Here is a 20,081-nt window from a genome sequence, read left to right as displayed (position 1 = left end):
CGTACACCGGATTGGGATTAGGGCTGGGCACGAAACGACGATTTTGAGGCAGCGCCGGCAACCCGCCAACGCCGAATCGTCATCAACCGCAGCAGCAACGGCGGCGGTAAGGGACAGGATCGGTGAGCAAGATGATCTCCGTTGGGGAGGGAGAATTGACGCCTTGCGTCTCCGTTGTCTCTCTTTGACTCAGAGCTACGGGGTTCTGGCAACGTCCCTCGAAGAATTATGGGGCAAGGCCTGCAGGCTGCAGCATCACTTTTCTCTGATTTGTCTTGCATTGCTGTCGCCCAACGACGGAACTTTTCATTGGACCCCTGGCTTGCCCTTCTGAGGTCAATTTGCAGGATTTCGGAAGGGAAGGGAAAAAAAAAAGAAAAAGAAAAACGGCTTGTGCGAGGTTTCTCCGGCCCCTCCTAACGCCATGTCTGGCTTACAACTCATCCATTTACAAAGGGATATGTGTTCGAAGCGGATACTCCCTGCCCTGGCAACCACACATATGGCCTGTTGGCAGGGCTGCCAACTGGCCACAGGATCTTTGTGTCGACCAGATTGCATCTGCCTATTTTAATTTGCTCCCTGACTAATGCAATACCAATGGACGGGAGCGAATATAGAGCGATCTCGATAACCTGGGATTGCTGCCCAATCTGCGCCCAGGAACAAAGGCGATTGGGCCTGACCCCCAAACGCTTTACATGCAGAACCGCTTTCCCTTGGAACTTGGAAGACCGACTGTATCAGTACTCCCCAGCCGACTTTATTGACGTGTGAAATTACGTTTCCGCGAATTAGAAAAAAGGAGGCGAGGAAAATAATGCAATCGTGAAGCCAGATTTGGTCGGGTGCATTCTTCCTCCATTGAATTCGCTGTTCTGCATGGACTATTTATTTTTCTTTCTCAGCCATACTATTCGATCCATAGTATTCCGTTCCTCAAAAGAAAAGAGCAACTTATTACTTGCTCTTGTTTCCCGCCCTCCATTGCCCATTTTTTTTTGGTCCCAACGAAACACCGCTCACACTCTCCTTCTCTCGTCGATGCAGCTCGCATTGGCCTGGTTTTGAGTGCCTAATTTTCTTTCTGTACTCTGTACACTCTGTATTATTCTCAGTTCTCTTACTGAAACCTGATTGCTCCACGCCATACCATCATTCGCAACCCCGTTTGTCAAATAGTTGTTTGCGCCCTCTTAGCCTTCCGTCCGAATTTGAACTTCTTCCCACCTACTTTTGCAATCCGCCTTATTGCGTGTCTCCCCTCGGACATCGAGAGACCAGGATCCCAATTGTCAGTGCGCCCATTCCCCTCCTCGCTCCTAGTGTCGCAAGGATTTCTTTTTTTGCCAACGCTTTGGCCTCCATTACAGCTTCCTATCGCCACAAACACTATATTTTCAAATCAAGAAACATCCTTTTCCCCCGTGCTTTCACTGGGGACACGTTTCAAGACTCTGACTCCGACTCTTAGCATTCAAGTACTTCATCATCTTCTGTCACAATGCCTCCCAAAAGAAATAAAAAAGGAAAGGATAAGGATAAGGGAGAGAAAGTAAATCAAGGCAAAAAGAACTCGAAGAAACAAAAGCCCCAAGAACAAGAACAACAACGACAAGCCGAAGAGCAGCAACAAGTGCAACCACCTGAACAGCCCGACCATCAGCAAGATCCATCAGAACAACTACAAGAGCAACAGGGTCAAGATCACATATCTGACTCGCCTGCGGCTGAACTTCCAAGTGACATCCCCCCTTCAGCCTCTCCTCTCGCATCACCGAATCCCGATACTCAAGTCTCTCCTACAGTAGAGACGTTACCGGAGCCCATTTCTCCTACCTCCCCAGTACCACTACAGGAGGATTCTCTAAATCCAACCCAGGATCACGTCGAAGACTCTGGTGTGGACCAAGAAAGCGAGAAAGTCGTAGCAGAGCCTACGACCAACCCGCAGGAAGAGTCCGAGCCCGTTCCTGAACAGGAACTAGAGAAACAGCTTGAGAAGGACCTTGGGGAGCAAATTGAGAAGGACCTTGAGAAAGACATTGAGATAGTACCTGAGGAAAAGACCTTGGAGGAACTTGAGAAAGAGCTCGAGAAGGAACCAGAAAAGGAACCCGAAAAGGAACCCGAGAAGGAGCTCGAGAGAGAGCTCGAGAAAGATCCTGAGAACGAACCTGAAAAGGAACCTGAGAAGGAATCTGAGAAGGATTTTGGCCATCAACCTGAGGCAGACTTAGCCGAAGCACTCGAGGGACAACTTGAACACGACTTTGACAAAGAAAACGGAAAAGAAACCGAGGACAAAGCACAAGAAGAACTGGAGTATCAGCCTTCCCCAAAAGTTCTGAGTCCGGCATTGTGCGAAGCCCCTCCAGCGCCTGTTCAAAAAGCCGAGCCAAATCTTGTCAATGTATCCGATAGCCTTGATAAGTCCGCGGAGTCAGTGTCAACTCCTCCAGAAATAGTCCCCAAAACGCAAAGGCCGCCTCCGGTAGCGGAGTTTCCAGCCGCTTCGCCTATATTGTCTTCAGCGAGGCCGAAAACAACTTCTTCACCTGTATACGGGTACTCACAGTCTCGGTCACCCGCACCCGTTCATTCACCGCATTACACCTACAGTGTTCCGTATACTCATCCCTACGCACCATCTCCGATATACGCCAACGGATCTTTGCACGATCTTCATTCCAGCGGACCAATGGCGGTATCCGGTCCACCCCACTGTTCTCCCGCACCGCGCCCGTCCGCCCTGGACGGGTATCATTCCAGAATGGCCAGCCGCGGGTCCTTCGGCCGTGGTCACCCTGATTATCCGTTTAACTTGTCATACCACCAACCAAAACAACGGCCATCTACACCAACACAACAAAAGCCCGTTGAGAACGGCAACTCCGAATCGCTACCCATCGAAGGTGATACCATCAAGCTTCTCCAACGGATTCAAAACGTTATTCCCGATATTAACAGGCTTGTAACAAGCTACCGCGATACACAAAATCAACTGTCTTCCCATGTCGCCCAAAGCAAGCAGATCGAGGAGCAACACGAGCGGTCGTTGATGGAAAAAGAGTTCTATATTGATGCTCTGCAAGCGCAGATCCAAAAAACAGCGAAGGAAAATGCCGCTGAGTCTGCGAAGTTGAGAAACAGAATTTCTGAGCTCAGAATGGAGCTTGGTGGTCTGCAGGAACAGCACCGTGATGTTGCAGACAGCTTGGAAGAGCTCAAGAAAGCTAACGATGAACTCACTCTAGTCCGATCCAGCCTGGAGCAGCAAATCGCTAATCTCCAACGGACTATGCAAGATGAGAAGGCTAGCCATCTACAAGAATTAAAACGTCGAGAGATGCTCAAATCGGACGCCCTCGCTGCCCAGAAAGAGGAGCTTCAAGGGCACTTCCAAGAAATGAAGAAGAAAGACGACCAAGCCGCAGCCGAAAAGCTACGCGCTCGTGAGGAGGAGTTGTATGGCGAACGAGACCAACTTAAGGCAGAATGGGAGCAGCAAATGGTTGCTCTCAACAAGTCCAAAGATGACATGGCCGCTGAGTATGAAGGCAAGTTGGACACCAAGAAAACCGAGCTGGAAACTAAGCAGGGTGAATTGGACGCGAAGCAAGCCGAACTCCAGGCCAAACAAAGTGAACTGGATGCCAGACAGGAAGAACTTAACGCGACGAAATCCGACCTGGAAGCGAAACAGGCTGAGCTAGTAGACAGGCAGAAAGAACTTGAAGAGAAGCAAAGCGAAGTCGAGGCAAAGCAGGAAGAGATCAACCGTTTGAAGTCCGAGCTTGAATCGAAGATTGCCGAATTAGAAGACAAACGTCGCGAACTCGAGCAGAAACAGGGCGAGCTCGAGTCCAAACAGACAGAGTTACAGGCCATTCAGGACGAACTCCGGGAAGTCAAAGCGGAACTCGAAGAAAAGAAATCGCAGCTGGAATCCAAGCAAGCTGATCTCGACAAAAAGCAAGAAGAACTTACTGCGAAGCAGGCGGAGCTCGACGATGTGAAAGAGAAGCATGCTGCTGAGCTTGCGGCGTTGAGGGCGCAATTAGAAGAGCAGACAAATGCGACCAAAGAGCGCGATGAAAAGATCGAAGCTATGACAACCGAACATCAGCAGAAAGAAGAACAATGGCAGAAGGACCGTGGAGACTTTGAAGCGCAGCTTCAAGAGAAAACGGAAGAATTGAAAGTGGCTCTTGAGGAGAAGGAGGCGCTCGCGGTTGACGGAAAGAATAGGGAAGAACGGCTTCAAAGCATCGTAGAAGAGATGCGGCAGACACATGATAATTTGAATAAGGATCGTGAGAGGCTCAAGAAGACACTGCATAGTTTGGGGGAGGCGACAGATATGAAGATTAAGGGAGATGCTTTCTTGTAAGTCTCTTGGTGCATTATGCTCTTATTAGACAGGCATATTATTTTCCGTTTCTGTGGTTATTTGTACTCGAAAAAAGCTCCTAGTCTTTCGCCAAGGTTCGAATAATATTTGAAGACTCCTTCAGTATTTTTCAAGCCTTAAATCGTTCGTTTTCAAAAAAAAAAAAAAAAAAAAAACAAAAGTGAAATGTCAGCTTGATAAGGTCGCATATCTAATATTGCGTTTTGTTTAGCGTTGACTGCTTCGGTGAACTGTCTCGCCTCATCGTTGATCTCTCGAAAGAATTTTTCGCATATATCCCCATCGAGCCGCCCGCCGATATTTTGGCGAAGATACCCTCCGACCTTCCCCCCTTCCTGGATAACACCCCGGCGTCACGCGAACTCCGGTCTGCCTACGTCCAACATGTGATCTCCAAAACGTTGACGTATCGAATCTTCCAGCCATTCTTGTTCACCCTCGGCCGCAGATATGATAAAGCGGATACCTTCTTCCAAGTGTTGTCGATGGACATTCGTCGCAAGTCTGTCCGCCGTGAAGCGTTCTGGAGACAGCAGACATTAAGAGCCGCCTACACTGCTTCTGACGCAAAACAAGCAATTAACGTTGTGGCCGCTGTCATCGTCGACGAGATCGTGGACCACATTCGCCACTTTACCGATCCTAAACATCTTGATGCCCTTATCACCAGTGTTCGAAAGATTGTCAAATTGGCCGCAGAGACATGGCGCCTTGCTCGTGTCGAGAGAGAATTGATCGTGGCCTCCATGCCGTCCGCCGACGATGAGCAAGCCGCCAACGACTTGTGGGAAGAATTCATCTACGACCAATCTTCAGCGAAGGCTAAGGAATCCGGTGGACCCAAAGTCCCACTCCTTCGAATGCTTCCCCGCATTCACCGCGAGCCAGTACATGAGGACTTCCTCCAGCCAGAGGAGGCCGAGAAGGCCAATCCATGTGTTTACCTGCCTGGCGTGATTCTCTACACTGACTCCCCGTCCGTCATTGCGAGAAGGGAAGAGATTTCCAGGAAAACCGTAGACCCATCGGCTCCCGCTGACGGGGCCGGAGAAACGAATGGTGCTGAGAACCAAACCAATGGCGAAGCCGAGGCGAAAGCAGACGCGTGAAAACGCCGGCATCGATAGAGGGGTTTAAAACTCCACCGCCGGTATAATGACTTAAAAGATGCAAGAATGTTTCAGTCTGTTGTTTTGATGCTACAGCGGTGCATAGCCATGGGCGTCCTTTGGGATGTAAGGTTACTGGAAGGGATACTATATGCATGAGAAAGAATTATTATTTTTTTTTTCCACATATGTATGATTGGTTATTGTTTGGCATGGTGGTGTTGGCATGGGATACGTTCATTTTCACATTTTCCTTTCTACGCTTTTACTTCAAATTGTCTTCTTTTCTTTTTCTTTTTTTTTCTTTCCATTGGTTCTTGTTTTGTTTTGATGATTTTTTTTTTTTTTTTTGTTTCTAACCCTATACACTCATTTCGGATTTCCTTGCTGTTATGGCTTTTCTTCTAGCGATGGATTTTGGTTCGCCTGTGTTTTTTTGTCGGCTCAGCACACTGTGTCTGGCCAGAGTTAATGTAGGGAATAGTGCGTTAGGAATATGCTATACATTGATATTGTGCATGACGGGAACTGCCCAGGTGAACTCTTTCTTCCAGAGTAATTCAACGAGAAGTTCTTTCTGGCGGATAGAGAGAGACTTGGGCCACTGCGAAGGTGTGAAAACGACGACCTGTTCGTCCCTTGGAAGTGCTTTTTGTTGACGCACCGCGCGCCGACTTCAAAACCCATCCCAACGCCTACAGCTACGCGCCTACACTTATAATTACAGTTGGAGTCATTCTCCTAGCTTGGGTATATACTTCATTTATATTATTCTTAGAAGTTGGTTTTGTTGCTGTTGTTGCTATTACTATTGTTATTATTATCTAGCAACCGAATAATACCCTCGAGACTTACCGACATGGAACGTGATCTCCTCTACGCACTCACGCCAGTGTTGACGGAACGGAGAGTCGATGAGGCCATCCTAGCAAGCCGAAGACCGGTGAAAGGAGCATAAGTTTAAGCTCCCGAGCCGGTATAACAACCCAGGAAAATGGGAGGTGTGGTGCATGGAGCGGATCCCGTCGCTCGCGGAGCGCACTCGCACAGCTCTGACGGATTTCTGGGGGCCACTTCCAAAACATCGAAAGGCAGTGAATGCGTGAGGCGCAGGAAAAGGCGGACTGTGCGGCATTTGGTCACGTATTTCTTGGAATGCGCGGGATCTCTATGTCGGACGACAGCATGGGAGAGCTAGATCTCTATGTGAACCATTTCGAGCTAATCCAACCGAAGGTAGCTCTAAGAATTTCAAGAGTGATGGGGGGTAGGTAGGGATAGCAGCGCTGCACTGGGGCGTGGGAATGAGTGCCAAAAATGTCAAGTTTGTGCAACCGGTTCAGAAGAATGGCAGCTCATCTGTGGATGTTTTACCTGAGTAGTGCACAGGCAATCATGGAAAACGGGGAGAATTCGGCGAAGGAATTGCCGAGCCGGTTCATCAGGGAAGTGAAGACTCGGTACAAGGAGATGGATGCACTGGACACAGGCGAAGAACCGTCTCCTCCTGGGAGAAGAACGTAGTCATTGAGGCAATATCAAAGAATCAAGAACGTAGTCATTTGAGGCAATGCCAAAGAATCAATGTCATTCAGTTAGGTAGCTGTGATATTCTGATGTCAATTGAACATGTCGATAGAACTGCATGTCGCACTGCAAAAGGGGGGAGAGACAAAAGAGAAATGCATTTTGGTTTGAAACAAAGCTCCAAAAAGCCGTTGGGAGAAAAGAAGCTTCTCTCCCCTTGCGCTTGTTAGTCAATATCAGCCCCGGCCCGCTAGTTTTCAATACTCTTTCACCTTAACACACACACACCAGCCCGAATAGCTTGCTATCAGGTGAATGACATAGGCGACTTGACCTGGATGGATGCCAGCAAAAAAAAAAAAAAAAAAAAAAAAAAAGAAGAAGAAGAGGCACAGCCACAGCCAGAATTGATCGAGGCGGACTTTGCATGAACTGGACTGCAGCAGGCATCGAGATGGTATACCACGTCAGCCCATCGTTGTGTGAGAAAGAGAGAGAGAGAGTGTGTGTGTGTGTGTGAGAGAGAGATGTTATCCAGTCCGCCTTGGGGAGGGAGGCGAGTGATTCGGCGACGAAGCCAGAGCAGCGAGCAGGGAGGAAGCCCCGTCAGCCAACAGATCCGGCCTGCGAGCGTGTGGGCGATCGGATTGGCCGCCCTCACGCTGGCCGTCGCGACGCTAGCGAGCTCGATCCCAAGCGCGGGAGTCTGAGAGAGTGTGGTGGTGGTTGGAAGAGAAAGCCGGCAAGACGACGTGCTGTGGCTGTCTGCTTGGCCGTCCCATCTCCATCCATCCACATCTCTCTCTCTCTCTCTCTCTCTATATATATATATATATATACGGAGTATACTGATATAAACTACCTCTACTGCTGATATATCTTTGCCGATAACATCCATCTCTGATCTCGTCAAATCCGTCTTTCTCGATTAAAGTCAGCCGCATCCAAACTGCGCCTTGCCCGTTTCAGTTCTAGTCGGCGGAGGCGAGGCGAAAAACAGCCCGCGCGGATTCGTATTTGACGGTTGCACATCGCCAGATCCTCTCTCATCTTTCATCAATCCTCTCTCATCGTCTGTCTTCCTCTCTCCGTCATTTATTTCCCCCGCGTCACTCTCTCGTTGTGCCCTTCTTCTTCTCACCAGCCATCGCAGCCCGTCCTCGCCCTTCTGGTAGCTATTTCAACCGCCTGCTCGCGCTCCCCACCACCACCACCACCCAACAAGCCTGCGGGGACGCCAGCCGCAAACTTACTCTCGTTTCCCATCCTCAAACCACCCCTTGGCTCTCAACGCCCGGATTGCTTGCTTTTGATCCACGGCTTCAGCTTCGATGCTTTTTTACTTCCTCGTCGCTCCTCTTGTGTTATTATACCTTTGTCCTTGCTGACCTCTCCTGCTTTCTTTTCTCTCTCTCTCTCTCTCTCTCTCACTCTCTCACATGAGGATCGTTGTTCTTGCAGGCGCTATTGGCATGGCGATCTGAACATCCAAGCTTGCCCCCTTGAAACTTTTTCGCTTTTGGCTCGCGAAGTTCTCGATTCTACCTGCATATGTCGTGAACCTCCGACCGGTCTCACGCGCGACAAGCCACTCTCTCATCGCTAAACACATACACACTCTCTCTCATCGCTAAACACACACACACACGCTCTCTATCTCTCACAAACATACGCATACACATACGCATACGCATACGCAGGGCTTTGCGGTTGGACCTGCTCTGCGCCGTGTCTACGAAGCAATGTCTACCCTCCAGAGATCGGAGAACAACTCCGCACCGTTCACGGCCTTCAAACCCGACCACTTCGACCCTTTTCTCTCGCACCCCGCCAGCAGTGAGGAGCAATTGGTCCCCATTGACTCCCATAATCTATTGTTTGGCGGATCGGCGCCCCAGACGCACAACACGCAGCAGCAGCAGCATCATCATCATCATCATTTGACCGATAACCAAACCTATGCGTCCCCGACAGATGGGACCAGCCCATACGATGCCTCCTCCCACTTTGGCCACGCCAGCGGTCTGTCTTCGCCTACCTTCTTGAGCCCCGGGAGCATGACCCACGAGAACGGGCAGAGCGACGTGAGCGGCCATCCCTCGCCAGGAACGGAGGACCATTGGCACGACGACGACGATCGATCTCATCTGCCGAGCGGCTTCGGAGACTGTCAACAGCTCTACATCAATCCCGAAGTGTTTGGTCTTCCTTCGCTTCCCGGCAAGTCGACCCAGCATGGAAATCATGTCGGGCATGTCAATCGAACGCTGAACACGAATCAGCTCCTCAGTCCGGTGCTAACCAACACCCCTAGCCCTTCTACGGTTTTCAACCACCAGCCGGGAGATGTTACAGTGAGCCCGGACCAGCTTACTACAGCAATCTCCCCAACTTCTTTGACCAACCAGAAGCAAAGGGACCTTCCTACTCTACGGCTCCCGGCCCTAGCCACCACCCCTTGCAGCGATGACTTCGAAATCAACAATCCTAACCACCCAGAACTTCCCCCAAGCCCCGTCGTCAAAATATCGAGCTATAGCCGAGGCGACTCTCCGTCACGGGACGAAGCACCGCTCAATCAATCAAGAAGGACGAGGAGTGTCTCTTCGTCCCACCTTGCTCCCGGCGACAATGCATCGGTGGAGTCTGAGGGGGAAGATGACGACGACTTCGACGACGACAACGACGTCGACAACGATCGTCGCCCGGCCTCTAGGTCTTCGCCATCATCCCCGACTCTGCGGGCTGCTGATGGCAGCTGGCTTCCCAACCCTTCTACTGGGCTTGGGGGCTTGGACCCATCTTCTAGAACCGATGAGTATGTTCCAAGTTTGAAGGAAGTGATCGCCCAGCGGGAAATAGAGGAAAAGAATGCGGATGTGGAACGCTGGCTGTCGGTGAGCGAAGCCAACAGTGAAGTGGAGGACAACAGTCTGTTTGGGTTCCAGCAGCAGAAAAAATGGCGGCTCCGCGGGAGACACAGAACGAAGAGCATGGGAGACTCCCCGCTCAGTCCTCGTAACGCAATCGGCCCGAGTCAGCAAGCTTTCGATGTTCCTGCCTCTCGCGTCCCCGAGACCTCGCTTATCCATGAAGAAAGCGAAGTGGGCGATCCCCATACAGCCGACACCTCATCCTGGCAATCACCCGGCAGCGTCGGACCAACCCCTCAGATAGATTCACAGGACGAATTTTCTGCTCCAACCGAGAACGACAGCATCTCAAACGAGGAACCTCTTCCCAGTCAATTTATCCGAGCGAGACCTTGGAAAGATCCTCCAAGGAACCCGCGGTATGGAGATATGAAGGAGCAGCCTCCTACCTCCAGTGCCGCCATGTACTTATTTATGCGAAAGGCCGACAATACCGACGCCGCGTCCCGGAGGGCAACGTGGGGCACACGCGACGTTACCGAAGCGGACGTTGAGAGTCTTCGTTTCGAGAGCATGCGGATCAACGATGATAGTGTGAAAGAAAAAATAAGTCGAAGTAGTATCCTGGAACATGCGAGCAAACTCCTTCCCAGGCGGCACCACAGCAGCTCAAAGCGAAAACATATCTCGTTAGCACAGCAGACGCAACCGAGTATGGAATCGGTGGAAACTGGGAAAAGCAGTTCTAGTAGCTCGGTTCCACCCCAGCGGAAGCCCAGCTTCACGAGACGATCGAGGACCCCATCACATACCGGCGGCGCTCTGTTAGAGATGGGAAGGCAAATTGCATCTGTCGGGGTCGGTGGACCTGTTGGAGTTCAACCGGTCAAGAGCAACGGGCCGTGGAGCAGCCTCATAAGGCGTAACCGCAGCGGAAGTGATGTGCCAAAGGTCCTGCAGAAACCCCCATCTGGTAGGTTGCATCAACTTATGACCGCTTCGAGCGGTTTTCTCCTCACGCCAACCTTTTTTTTTGTAGCTTATACTAACCATTGCATGACAAAGGCCGAGCTCCGGTATTTACTCCTGAAAAATCACCCGTCAACAGAAATCATGCAGACGAAAATGACGGGGATCACGAAGCAACGGCGAACGAAATTGATTTTGGCGATCATGCGGAGTTAAGAGCGCCCACGCTCGAAGGGTTCAAAAATCATGTTCAACGGCTCTTCCCACAGCTGCAGCCAGCTCTGGTGGACCGCATAGGCCAAGAGCAACTGCGACGATATCAAAAGCTTGTTGAACTCAGGCTAAGACATGCGCAAGCGGTAAAACGACGTGCTTGTAAATCCGGCGAGCACTGCTTTGCTCAGGGCGGCGGCCCTACGATTCTGCCACCCAGGACGAACCCTAAGGATTCCGAGACGACTTATCCTCAGCTCCAAATCTCCGGAACGGGAGCGGGCAACGACGACGCTAACGGAGGAGCAGCGGGCGAGAACGCCACCTTAGAGGCTGTGTCATCCAAAGGCATCCCCCCACCACCGGCCAAGCAGCTTCCGGCCCGATTCGAATGCTCCTTGTGTTTCGAGGTCAAGGAGTTCCAGAAGCCTTCTGATTGGACGAAACACGTGCACGAGGATGTGCAGCCGTTTACGTGCACGTTTCCCGAGTGTACGGAACCCAAATCGTTCAAGCGCAAAGCGGACTGGGTGAGGCATGAAAATGAGACGCATCGGCATCTCGAATGGTGGGAGTGCAACATGGAGGATTGCACCCACATATGCTACCGCAAAAACAACTTCGTGCAGCATCTTGTTCGAGAGCACAAGATGCCAGAGCCAAGGATGAACCGTGTCAGGGCCCGAGGAGGACAGAATGATGGCGCACCACCAAACATGACAGATCCGGATATTCCTTTGCAGGACATTTTAGTAGATAGGTGCCACCGCAAGACTAAGAAGCAACCAACCCAGGAAGCCTGTCGGTTTTGTGGCGAGACATGCAACAGCTGGAAGAAGCTGGCAGCGCACATGGCGGACCATATGGAGCAGATCGCCCTGCCGGTGCTGAAATTGGTGGAGAAGACAACCACTTTCCCCAGCGCGATGGTCAGTCCAATCGAAGATGCAGGGTCGTCTCCAGCGCAGAGTAACCTGACGACGCCGATCGAGGGGTACTCCACGCCGATTCAACGCACGTCGTCCTCCAACCAGCAAGAGAATCGCAGCAAGGGGAAAGCCGGACGCCAGAGGGCCATGTATGGCACGGCAGCGCTCTTGCCAGAGGCGTTCGCGGTGAAGCAGCCTCCTGTTTCTTCGCAGCAGTTGCAGATGCACAACGTACTGTACGGGGTGAGTGGGCAGCAGCCGTATTCGATGCCGGCCCACCACATGCGGCAGTCGTACTCTTTGGGGAATTTGCCGGTGATGCAAGGAGACTACACGGCGCTTCCCACGATGCAGGGACAGGACGGGCGTGGGGAAATGGCAACGTACCCGCCGTTTAGCACCCAGCCACGGCATTCTGGCGATATGCCGTACAATCTGGACGTATCAGCGTCAGCGGTCTCGATGATGGGGCTTACTGGCGGGCAGATATATGCATCCCCGGTCGAGCACATCCAGTACTCCGAACAACAGGGGGGGATGGGATACAGTGATAGCAGTTCTCCAGGAATGGGGTATCCGATGGAAGCGACGGGGTCGGGACAGGGGTTTGTATTTCCGGGTGGCCAATATGGCCACTGATGGGAAGCCTTTCCCAAAGCGGAGAATATGGACATTCTAGCTGGCGTCGTGGTGATGACTTTCGTGATGCATGGGTTTTGGCTTTTTTTTTGTTTTCCCTTCTGGAAACCGGTCATTGGTTCCACGTAATGAATTAATGTCATATTAGTGGCCATCTTACCACGCCTTTTTCGATTTTTGGCTCCCTTTTTTCTCCTGCCTTGTTTTTTTCCCCTTTTTAAATGATATGGTGCATGAGTGCATAAACACCTGTTCGTCTACCCCATCTTCTGCTGCTTTTCCGGGACTGCAACGATATAACACAACCCCGTTGGTATTATTTTTGAGGTCAGTGTCGATGTAAGTAGCAGATGAATGTATTGTATGTCCTTTGATGATATTGGGAGTTGTATTATGCGGTAGCCTTGCTCCATAGGCTGACTGCGACGACGATGCGATTAGAGTGTATTCCTCACGTAGTTGGTCAGGTATTTCGTTTGAGGATCGAAATACTGCTTCCGCGACTCTTCCTCTCGGGGGTCTAACAGGCGATCCGGTTGCCTTTCGGGAAATTCAGGAAAAATCTATCAGTATCGGTGGCCTTTTCCCAACCCCGGCCAGTGAGAAAGCGCCCGCGCTCCGGGGATAGAGCCAAGCCAGATAATGAGGCGAACAGAAGGCCAGAGATTATCCGCCTAGTGGGCGGATCACTGGCGAAGCGCAAGCTATATCTTATCCCCGACTCCTCACTCCTGTAGTGTACTTTATATATTAGATCGGGTTGAGCCACTCGAGAAAAAAAAAGGTATTTGAGAAACATATCAAACCACGTGAGCTCGACGGACGTCGTTCATCAGAGCGTCTCTTCTTCGGGTTGATTGGTCTCATCTCCATCTTCCATCCTCCATCTCTCATCGCTCTCATTCTTTTCTCTCTCTCTCTCTCTCTCTCTCTCTCCACACTTCTTTTTACTTCAGTCATTCTCTGTCTCTCCTTTTTTTTCCCTTTCCCCTGTCTTAACCTTCGGTGCAGTGAGCGTGAGGCAGCCGGATTGGGCTTCGCGAGTGTCTCCCCGCGCCAGGCAAGCTGGCCGCGCATCGTCAAACCACGCCCAGCTCCGTCGGCCAGCGCCGTTAACTAGTTTGCTTGCCTTCTGCTCTGCTGGCCCAACAGCCGGCCAAAATAGTCTCCAGAAGACAGACTGTCACTGCATGATACTTGACGCACACTTGCACGTTCGTACATCCATACATGCATAGCCTTCTCTCAAGCATCCCCGATCCTTGCCTGCCGCGTATCCGCGTATCCGCGAATTTCTTTTCTTTTCTTTTCTTTTTTGCTTTTCTCCTAGGTGATCTAACCCTTGAGTTAGTGAACGGCCATCATCTTATGCATCTTCTTGCCTGCCTCTTGCATGAGAACAAGTGTCTGGCCCCTCTCGGCTGCTCGCTGGGCCATCCTCCCCGGTCTGATCGGCGCAAGATGTGGGCTGGCGGCCATCCCTGTGTCTTTGCGAGACATCGCTATTCCATGATCTAGACCCTTTTCCTATCTGTCCCCGCCAAAGCCTGGAATGGTTGGAAAAAAGCAAAATAAGAAAATAAGAAATTCTACAACGGCATCGTCCCTCTCCTCCGTTCTAGCGGCCCTTGCTGGAGGTTGTCCACCATGGCCCAGTCGCAGGCCCAATTCAACCTTAACGATCCCGCTGCCCAGGACTCGCGCAGGCTGGTATGTTGTTTAATCTTTTTTTCTTTTCTTTCTTTCTTCCTTTTTTTTTTTTTTTTTTTTTTTTTTTACTTTTTTATTTTATTTTATTTTATTTTATTCTTCCACCCCCCCTTTTTAGCATCCTTAAAAGTCTTTTTCTTCGTCCGATTTGTTTTGTACCCCTATTCTTAACTAATGCGCTTCCTCTCTCCCTCGACGTTGCTCACAGCAGCCCCAATACCCGCGACGCAGCTCCCATGGCGGCCAACTTGGGCTCTCGGATGAAGATCTATATATGAATAACTCTACCGCACCCATGGTGCCGTCTTATTTTCATGATGGCCAGACTTCCGGCTTCTACTCCCCAAACTTGTCCAATATAGACCTCGCCAACTTGGGAGAGTTCACAGCCGGCTTCCAGCCGTCCGCCGCCCTTTGGGCCAACGATCCCCTCGCTGCCAATTCCCAGTTTCTACCTTATGCCTCCTCCACAACCCAGCAGATCTCGGCTGTCACGCCTTCCCGATACGATGCCTGGGATCCAGTCAGTGTCACTGGCCTTGCGCCTGGCAGTGCAAGGCCTTCCACGCCACCGCCCTTTTCCAAGCGCCCGAGGCTCTCGAGGGACAGTGAGAATATGTCCGATGTTGGAGACTACATAACTTCATATCTCTTCTCAGATTCAGGCTACGCCACGAGAAGCATCGGCACCAGATCTGTCGCAGGCGTGTACCCCGTTGAACAGCAGTTCGAGAACTCACCGTCAACAAACTACCCCGACACTTACCTCCCAATCGTCCGTTCCCCTACTCCCACTCCCGCTCCTGCGTCTCCAGTTGCCCCTCAGAGAGAAACAGAGGAGGGTGGCCGACCGCTGCAGCCAAAAGCGAAGACACGTCCCAGGAAAGCTTACGAATGCCCCTTTCCTGATTGTGACTGGATTGGGAAAACTAGGTCTGATCTAAAGTTAGTGGTATACCTTCACATCTTCAAGGCGATCAAACTCCCTTGAGTACAGTAAAACTGACCCGAGAGACTACGCCCCATCTCTTTTTTTTTGTTGTAGGAAACATACAGACCGTCATGAAAAGAGATTCAAATGCGACGTTCCGAATTGTAAACGAAAAGACGGCTTTGCAACTTCCAACGATCTGAATAGGCACTTGAAAGCTGTCCACAAGAGTGGAATGGGAAAGATATACAGATGTTTTGTACGGGGCTGCGCCAAATCTCAGAAGGATTGGCTCCGCTTGGACAATTTCCGCGCCCACCTGCAAAATGTGCATAAAGATTGTAATGTTGGTGAAATGGTTCGCCTGTGGGTTGTCCCGAATCTGCTGTATTGGACGTTTTGCTTATAACATGCTAGATCCGAGCAGTGGTATGAATCCAGAAAGAATGTGCTTTCTGATAGTGGTTCTCAGGACCCTGAACCAGGCGATACCGCTCCCCAATTGTTTGTTAACGCCGCCGACCTCGTCACAGTCAGCGCCCCTTCTACCACAACTAGCCCTTTATTTATCCAAGCCCTCTCCGCCAATCCCGGGCCTTCACAGTCCCAGCATTCCCAAGCAACAGCGCCAGCATTCGGTACTCCTTCTATTCATGCTCCTACATTCTCAGAGGCTCGACAGCCGGACCAATCACGTGCCCCAACGTTCTATGAGCAAAGTACTGTTGTGGACGATACTCCCATTTCGTTGGAGAATCCACTTGTGCCTGAAGAAAGTGGTGCAGGTGCTCAATTTTCCACCGATACCCATGTTGATGGCCAAAGCTCCTCATCCTCTGACTCCCTTTCTGAAGCAACTCAGGGCCTTTTCAAAGCCTTGGAAAAGGCGATGGAGAAATCAAGGAGACAAAATAGCCAAGGTCCTCAAAACAACAATGCCAGTGATAAAGGAGATGAATCGCACAATCCATCCTTCCTAGACCTGCTCTCAACTTCAGGAAAAAGGGAACGGGAGTTTTTCCACAAGCTGATCCAGAACAGCTACACCCAACTCATGTCTAAAAGCACAGCTGGCGGTGGGAATGAACCCAATTCTTCCAACGCGGCTGCTGACAACTCTCAATCTTCTGATAAAAAAAGATTCAAATGTCCTCAATGCCCGACCACCACCCGGCTTCAATGTGAGATGACGTATGGCTTCAATTTTACTTTTCCCATGGTTCAATGGTTGAGATGGCCGCTAATATCTATGTATGTAGCAAGCACATGAAACGCCACACTCGACCGTACGGCTGTACATTTACGAACTGCGATAAAGTGTTTGGGAGCAAGAGTGACTGGAAGCGCCACGAGAATGCGACACACTTCCAGCTTGAAAGTTGGCGCTGCCAGGAGCCGGAAGTTCAAGAGTCTCTAGATACCCGCGAGTGTGCTCGCCAGTTTTTTCGTTCTGGACAGTTCGCAAGCCATTTACGAAATGATCACGGCCTCGACGAATGCAGAATATGGAAATGCTTGCGCACAAACAGAATAGGCAGAAACGGACAAGGCCGGTTTTGGTGCGGGTTTTGCCGGAAACTGGTAGAATCGGAACCTAGGGGTTCGAATGCGTGGAAGGATAGGATTAACCATATTGACGTGGAGCATTTTCGGAAAGGCCAAAGCATTGAGGATTGGCTTCTGCCTTCAGGTCACTTTACGAAGGGAGAGGTAAGACGAAGAAAAATTGAGAGCTCCTTGGGATCAGGCAGCGGTGTAGTCGTGACCAGCACTGATACCCCTGCGAATGCTGGTATCTCTTCAGCTGGCGATGATACCTCTGTGTCTGACCAGCAATCGCGGGATGTCGACCAGACACGCGCAGTAAACCCTTTTCGAACTTGCGAGCCATCTCAATCTTGCGTTTCCGAAAATTTCAAAGAGCCGAGTGAGACGAGCTCCAGACTTCTAATGAGCCCTACCGCTTCCTTCAGTCAATACGACTCCTCGACTCAAAGACAAAGTATAGCCGACTCGCTCATGCCAGTCGTTAACCCCGTTCAGCGAGTAGACCCTCGCGAAGATCAAGAACAATGCGTTACTTGTGTAAGACGCACAACCCCCTCCTTTTCCCCCCTAACCGTCCTGGGTCTATAGAGCTTACGCTGTGATATAGTGCCAGTGCGGGCTTTCATATACTCTTGCCCTAGAAAATCGCTGTACCGTCTGCATGCATCGGCCTTGTGGATACTGTGCTTACGGCAAATCTAATGATTGATGTCTTCGCCCTCTTCACGACTTGCTAACACAATCAATGACCTTGACGGGTTGACGAGTGAGCAGCCCGTGTTTACAATTTTCGACTTTTGGTTTCTTTCCTGGATATACATATGCTTTAGATTTTGTTTCTTTTCGGCTACGACACTTTACGAAGGATTTTGGATACCCTGGTGTTTGGTTCGCTACATTCTGTTCCCCGTTTGTGTCGTCTTTAGAGTTCGGAATCTTCGGTATTTTGCCTCCTTCGCCTGCATATTTACATGGTCAACAGAACCGAAACTATATAACATGCTTACACAGGCCATATTCTGTATTTTGACCCTTTTTGAGAATGCTTATTTTATTTCGATTTTATATATATATGCGTCCATACCAAGGGGCGTAACTATATAGCTTTGCCATGAGTCTATGACCATCTTTGTCTTCGTGTTCAGCACACCACCTGTCCTCAAAATCAACTCCTGTAAGACGTCTCTGCCTTCTCACTGTCGAATTTTCTCCCAGCGAGGGGAAATATTCAGCTGATAGATGGTACAACAATTCCCGCAGCATCATGTCATCTATTAGATTGATAAGAGCTACTTGTTCACAACTTTGACCCTTCGGGCTCTCCAATCAAGTCCAGAAAGGCGCCGTGGACCTCGTCCGTTAAATCGCTTGCTTGCATACTTCTTCCCTTGGCCAGAAATGCTCTTCGTGAGCACTCCCTCGTAATGGTACTCCCAGCCCACGCAGCAAGCAACATTGTAGTTTTGCGGCTCATTTTCTTCATCATCTTACCGCCATCCTCCTGCAATTCAACTTCGACGTCACTTCTGCTCTCCGCCTCTCCCTGCTTTGAACGATCTTCCTCACCTGCATCCCATAAGCCCTCATGATACGCCTTCCTCCAGGCCAAAAAGGTCCCCAAAGAACCCGTCATGGTATCCCCCTGCCCACCACTCCTCTTCTTCCCACCTTGCACATCCGAAATCAGCGACGTCACCCCGTTCGAAATAACATCGTGAATCCCCTTTTGAACAATCATCACCCCACCCAGCGCCCTCGACAACCGCTCACACGCCTCACACTCACCTTCCTCCCTCCTTTCTCCTGCCACCGAAACATCCACCCCGAACGCCTCAGTCAACCGCCGGAACTCAACCACATTCGGCGTGAGAATGCACTCTTCATACCCGTGCACGAGATCGGGACGATCCTGCACGAGTAGCAGAGCATCGGCGTCGAGGACCAAGGGGATAGCCTTGGCGCGAGCTTCTCTCAGTACTTCCACGACGATGCTTTGCGTTATGGGGTCACGGCCGAGACCGGGACCGATGACGAGGACGTGCACGCGTGGAAGGAAGGAGATGATGGGCTCTGCATGGTGGCGGGGATCGGGGGCGGGGATGGGATTGGAGAGGGATTTGGAGCTTTGTAGGATGGGGTGGACCATAAGGTTTGGGGAGTAGGATTTGATTACCTACAGGGTTTGTGTTATTCTTGTCTTCCTCTTTTCCTTTTTTTTTTTTTTTTTTTTTTTTTTTTTGGTAGATAGAGGAAACGGGAGGTATTGAAGCGGCGTGTATCCCATATCCGTGAGAGGAATCACTTACTGTTGCTGCTGATGGTTCACAAATTACATGGCTCTATGAAGGAAATCGTTTAGCGGATTGGACGCTGGCGAATGGTAATAGGTTTGTTCTATTTGGACGCGACTCTTACCATATCACACCCTAATATCCCAGTCAGCTTTCTTTTCCAGGCTTCATTATGAAAAGCGAGGTAGGTCACTCTGAGCTTCGAGACCAATGCGGTGCCTCCCAAGGATAGCTGGCAGACTAAGTTACGTACCTAACTTTGCCGAAGCCATTGCAGAGAAGTATGGCGCTCCAGTGTAACTGATAATCAAAACCAGAATTCGTCAATTTCACCATAACCACGTTGGAATCAAATTGGATCCTCATGGGGATGAATCGAACGGGGTATGAAAAAAAAAAAAGGGCAGAGACCGGTTTATAGCATGGATGCCCCCTGATTTGGTACGGACAAGAAACCCAAGTCATTCTGTTCCTTTGAAGGAATGCCCGGTATTAAATATATGCACCAAATAAACGAACACAGAGCAGATATAAAACACTCCCCGGGGAAAGGAACCACGCGAGCCACTGTCGAATTTCCTTTCTCATCAAGGGAAATACAAAAGGAAAAACTCCCGGATATATGGAGAACCTACTCTATACTTCCCCCAATAACGGCCACACGGCCAAGCTGCCCTGTTCAGATCATCAGCCTAGCTCATCGACTGGTAGAATGGTGAACGGTTCCCTCTAGATACTTAGGTGGCAATGCGTAATACCTTTATGAAATTTCTCCAGCATTGGAGGGACGAGTCTCCTTACGTTGCCTAGGAGGTTTCGCGTGGATGCCGACATGCTGGGCGCAGAAGGAGTATTTGGAATTGGAGGACTAGGCATGGGCGAGAACTCGAATCCTAGTGTCGTAGCGATATGCTCTTATGAAATATGA

General features: G+C 50.4%; 5 protein-coding genes across 5 annotated transcripts; 4 read left to right on the top strand and 1 right to left on the bottom strand.

The window, feature by feature from the left end:
- The first annotated feature begins 106 nt into the window (after positions 1 to 106).
- On the top strand, positions 107 to 1,454 carry CIMG_10891 (uncharacterized protein). The gene is made up of 2 exons (XM_012358939.1): positions 107 to 393; positions 457 to 1,454. The coding sequence occupies exons 1-2, from the start codon at positions 229 to 231 to the stop codon at positions 775 to 777; spliced, it is 486 nt and encodes a 161-aa protein (XP_012214362.1). The 5' UTR covers positions 107 to 228; the 3' UTR covers positions 778 to 1,454.
- Positions 1,455 to 1,504: 50 nt separating this feature from the next.
- CIMG_02217 (RNA polymerase Rpb1 C-terminal repeat domain-containing protein) lies at positions 1,505 to 6,040 on the top strand (the record flags this gene model as incomplete). Its single annotated transcript, XM_001248445.2, has 2 exons — positions 1,505 to 4,389; positions 4,626 to 6,040. 2 exons carry the CDS (start codon positions 1,505 to 1,507, stop codon positions 5,521 to 5,523), a joined length of 3,783 nt encoding a protein of 1,260 aa, XP_001248446.1. The 3' UTR covers positions 5,524 to 6,040.
- Positions 6,041 to 8,728: 2,688 nt separating this feature from the next.
- CIMG_02218 (uncharacterized protein) lies at positions 8,729 to 13,051 on the top strand. The gene is made up of 2 exons (XM_001248446.2): positions 8,729 to 10,896; positions 10,989 to 13,051. The coding sequence occupies exons 1-2, from the start codon at positions 8,793 to 8,795 to the stop codon at positions 12,671 to 12,673; spliced, it is 3,789 nt and encodes a 1,262-aa protein (XP_001248447.1). The 5' UTR covers positions 8,729 to 8,792; the 3' UTR covers positions 12,674 to 13,051.
- A 1,469-nt stretch (positions 13,052 to 14,520) lies between these two features.
- On the top strand, positions 14,521 to 18,901 carry CIMG_02219 (uncharacterized protein). The gene is made up of 6 exons (XM_001248447.2): positions 14,521 to 15,328; positions 15,429 to 15,680; positions 15,742 to 16,099; positions 16,177 to 16,505; positions 16,574 to 17,399; positions 17,470 to 18,901. The coding sequence occupies exons 1-6, from the start codon at positions 14,658 to 14,660 to the stop codon at positions 17,569 to 17,571; spliced, it is 2,538 nt and encodes an 845-aa protein (XP_001248448.1). The 5' UTR covers positions 14,521 to 14,657; the 3' UTR covers positions 17,572 to 18,901.
- Positions 18,160 to 20,029, bottom strand: CIMG_02220 (YjeF family domain-containing protein; the record flags this gene model as incomplete). The annotated part of the gene is made up of 6 exons (XM_001248448.2): positions 18,160 to 19,035; positions 19,169 to 19,201; positions 19,278 to 19,288; positions 19,407 to 19,453; positions 19,789 to 19,828; positions 19,912 to 20,029. The coding sequence occupies 6 exons, from the start codon at positions 20,027 to 20,029 to the stop codon at positions 18,160 to 18,162; spliced, it is 1,125 nt and encodes a 374-aa protein (XP_001248449.2).
- Between the last annotated feature and the right edge of the window lie 52 nt (positions 20,030 to 20,081).

This window comes from Coccidioides immitis (genome assembly GCF_000149335.2).
Source record: "Coccidioides immitis RS genomic scaffold supercont3.1, whole genome shotgun sequence".
Lineage (NCBI taxonomy): Eukaryota > Fungi > Ascomycota > Eurotiomycetes > Onygenales > Onygenaceae > Coccidioides > Coccidioides immitis.
Note: the sequence above shows the minus strand (reverse complement) of the source record. Positions and strands in the feature narration are given on the sequence as shown.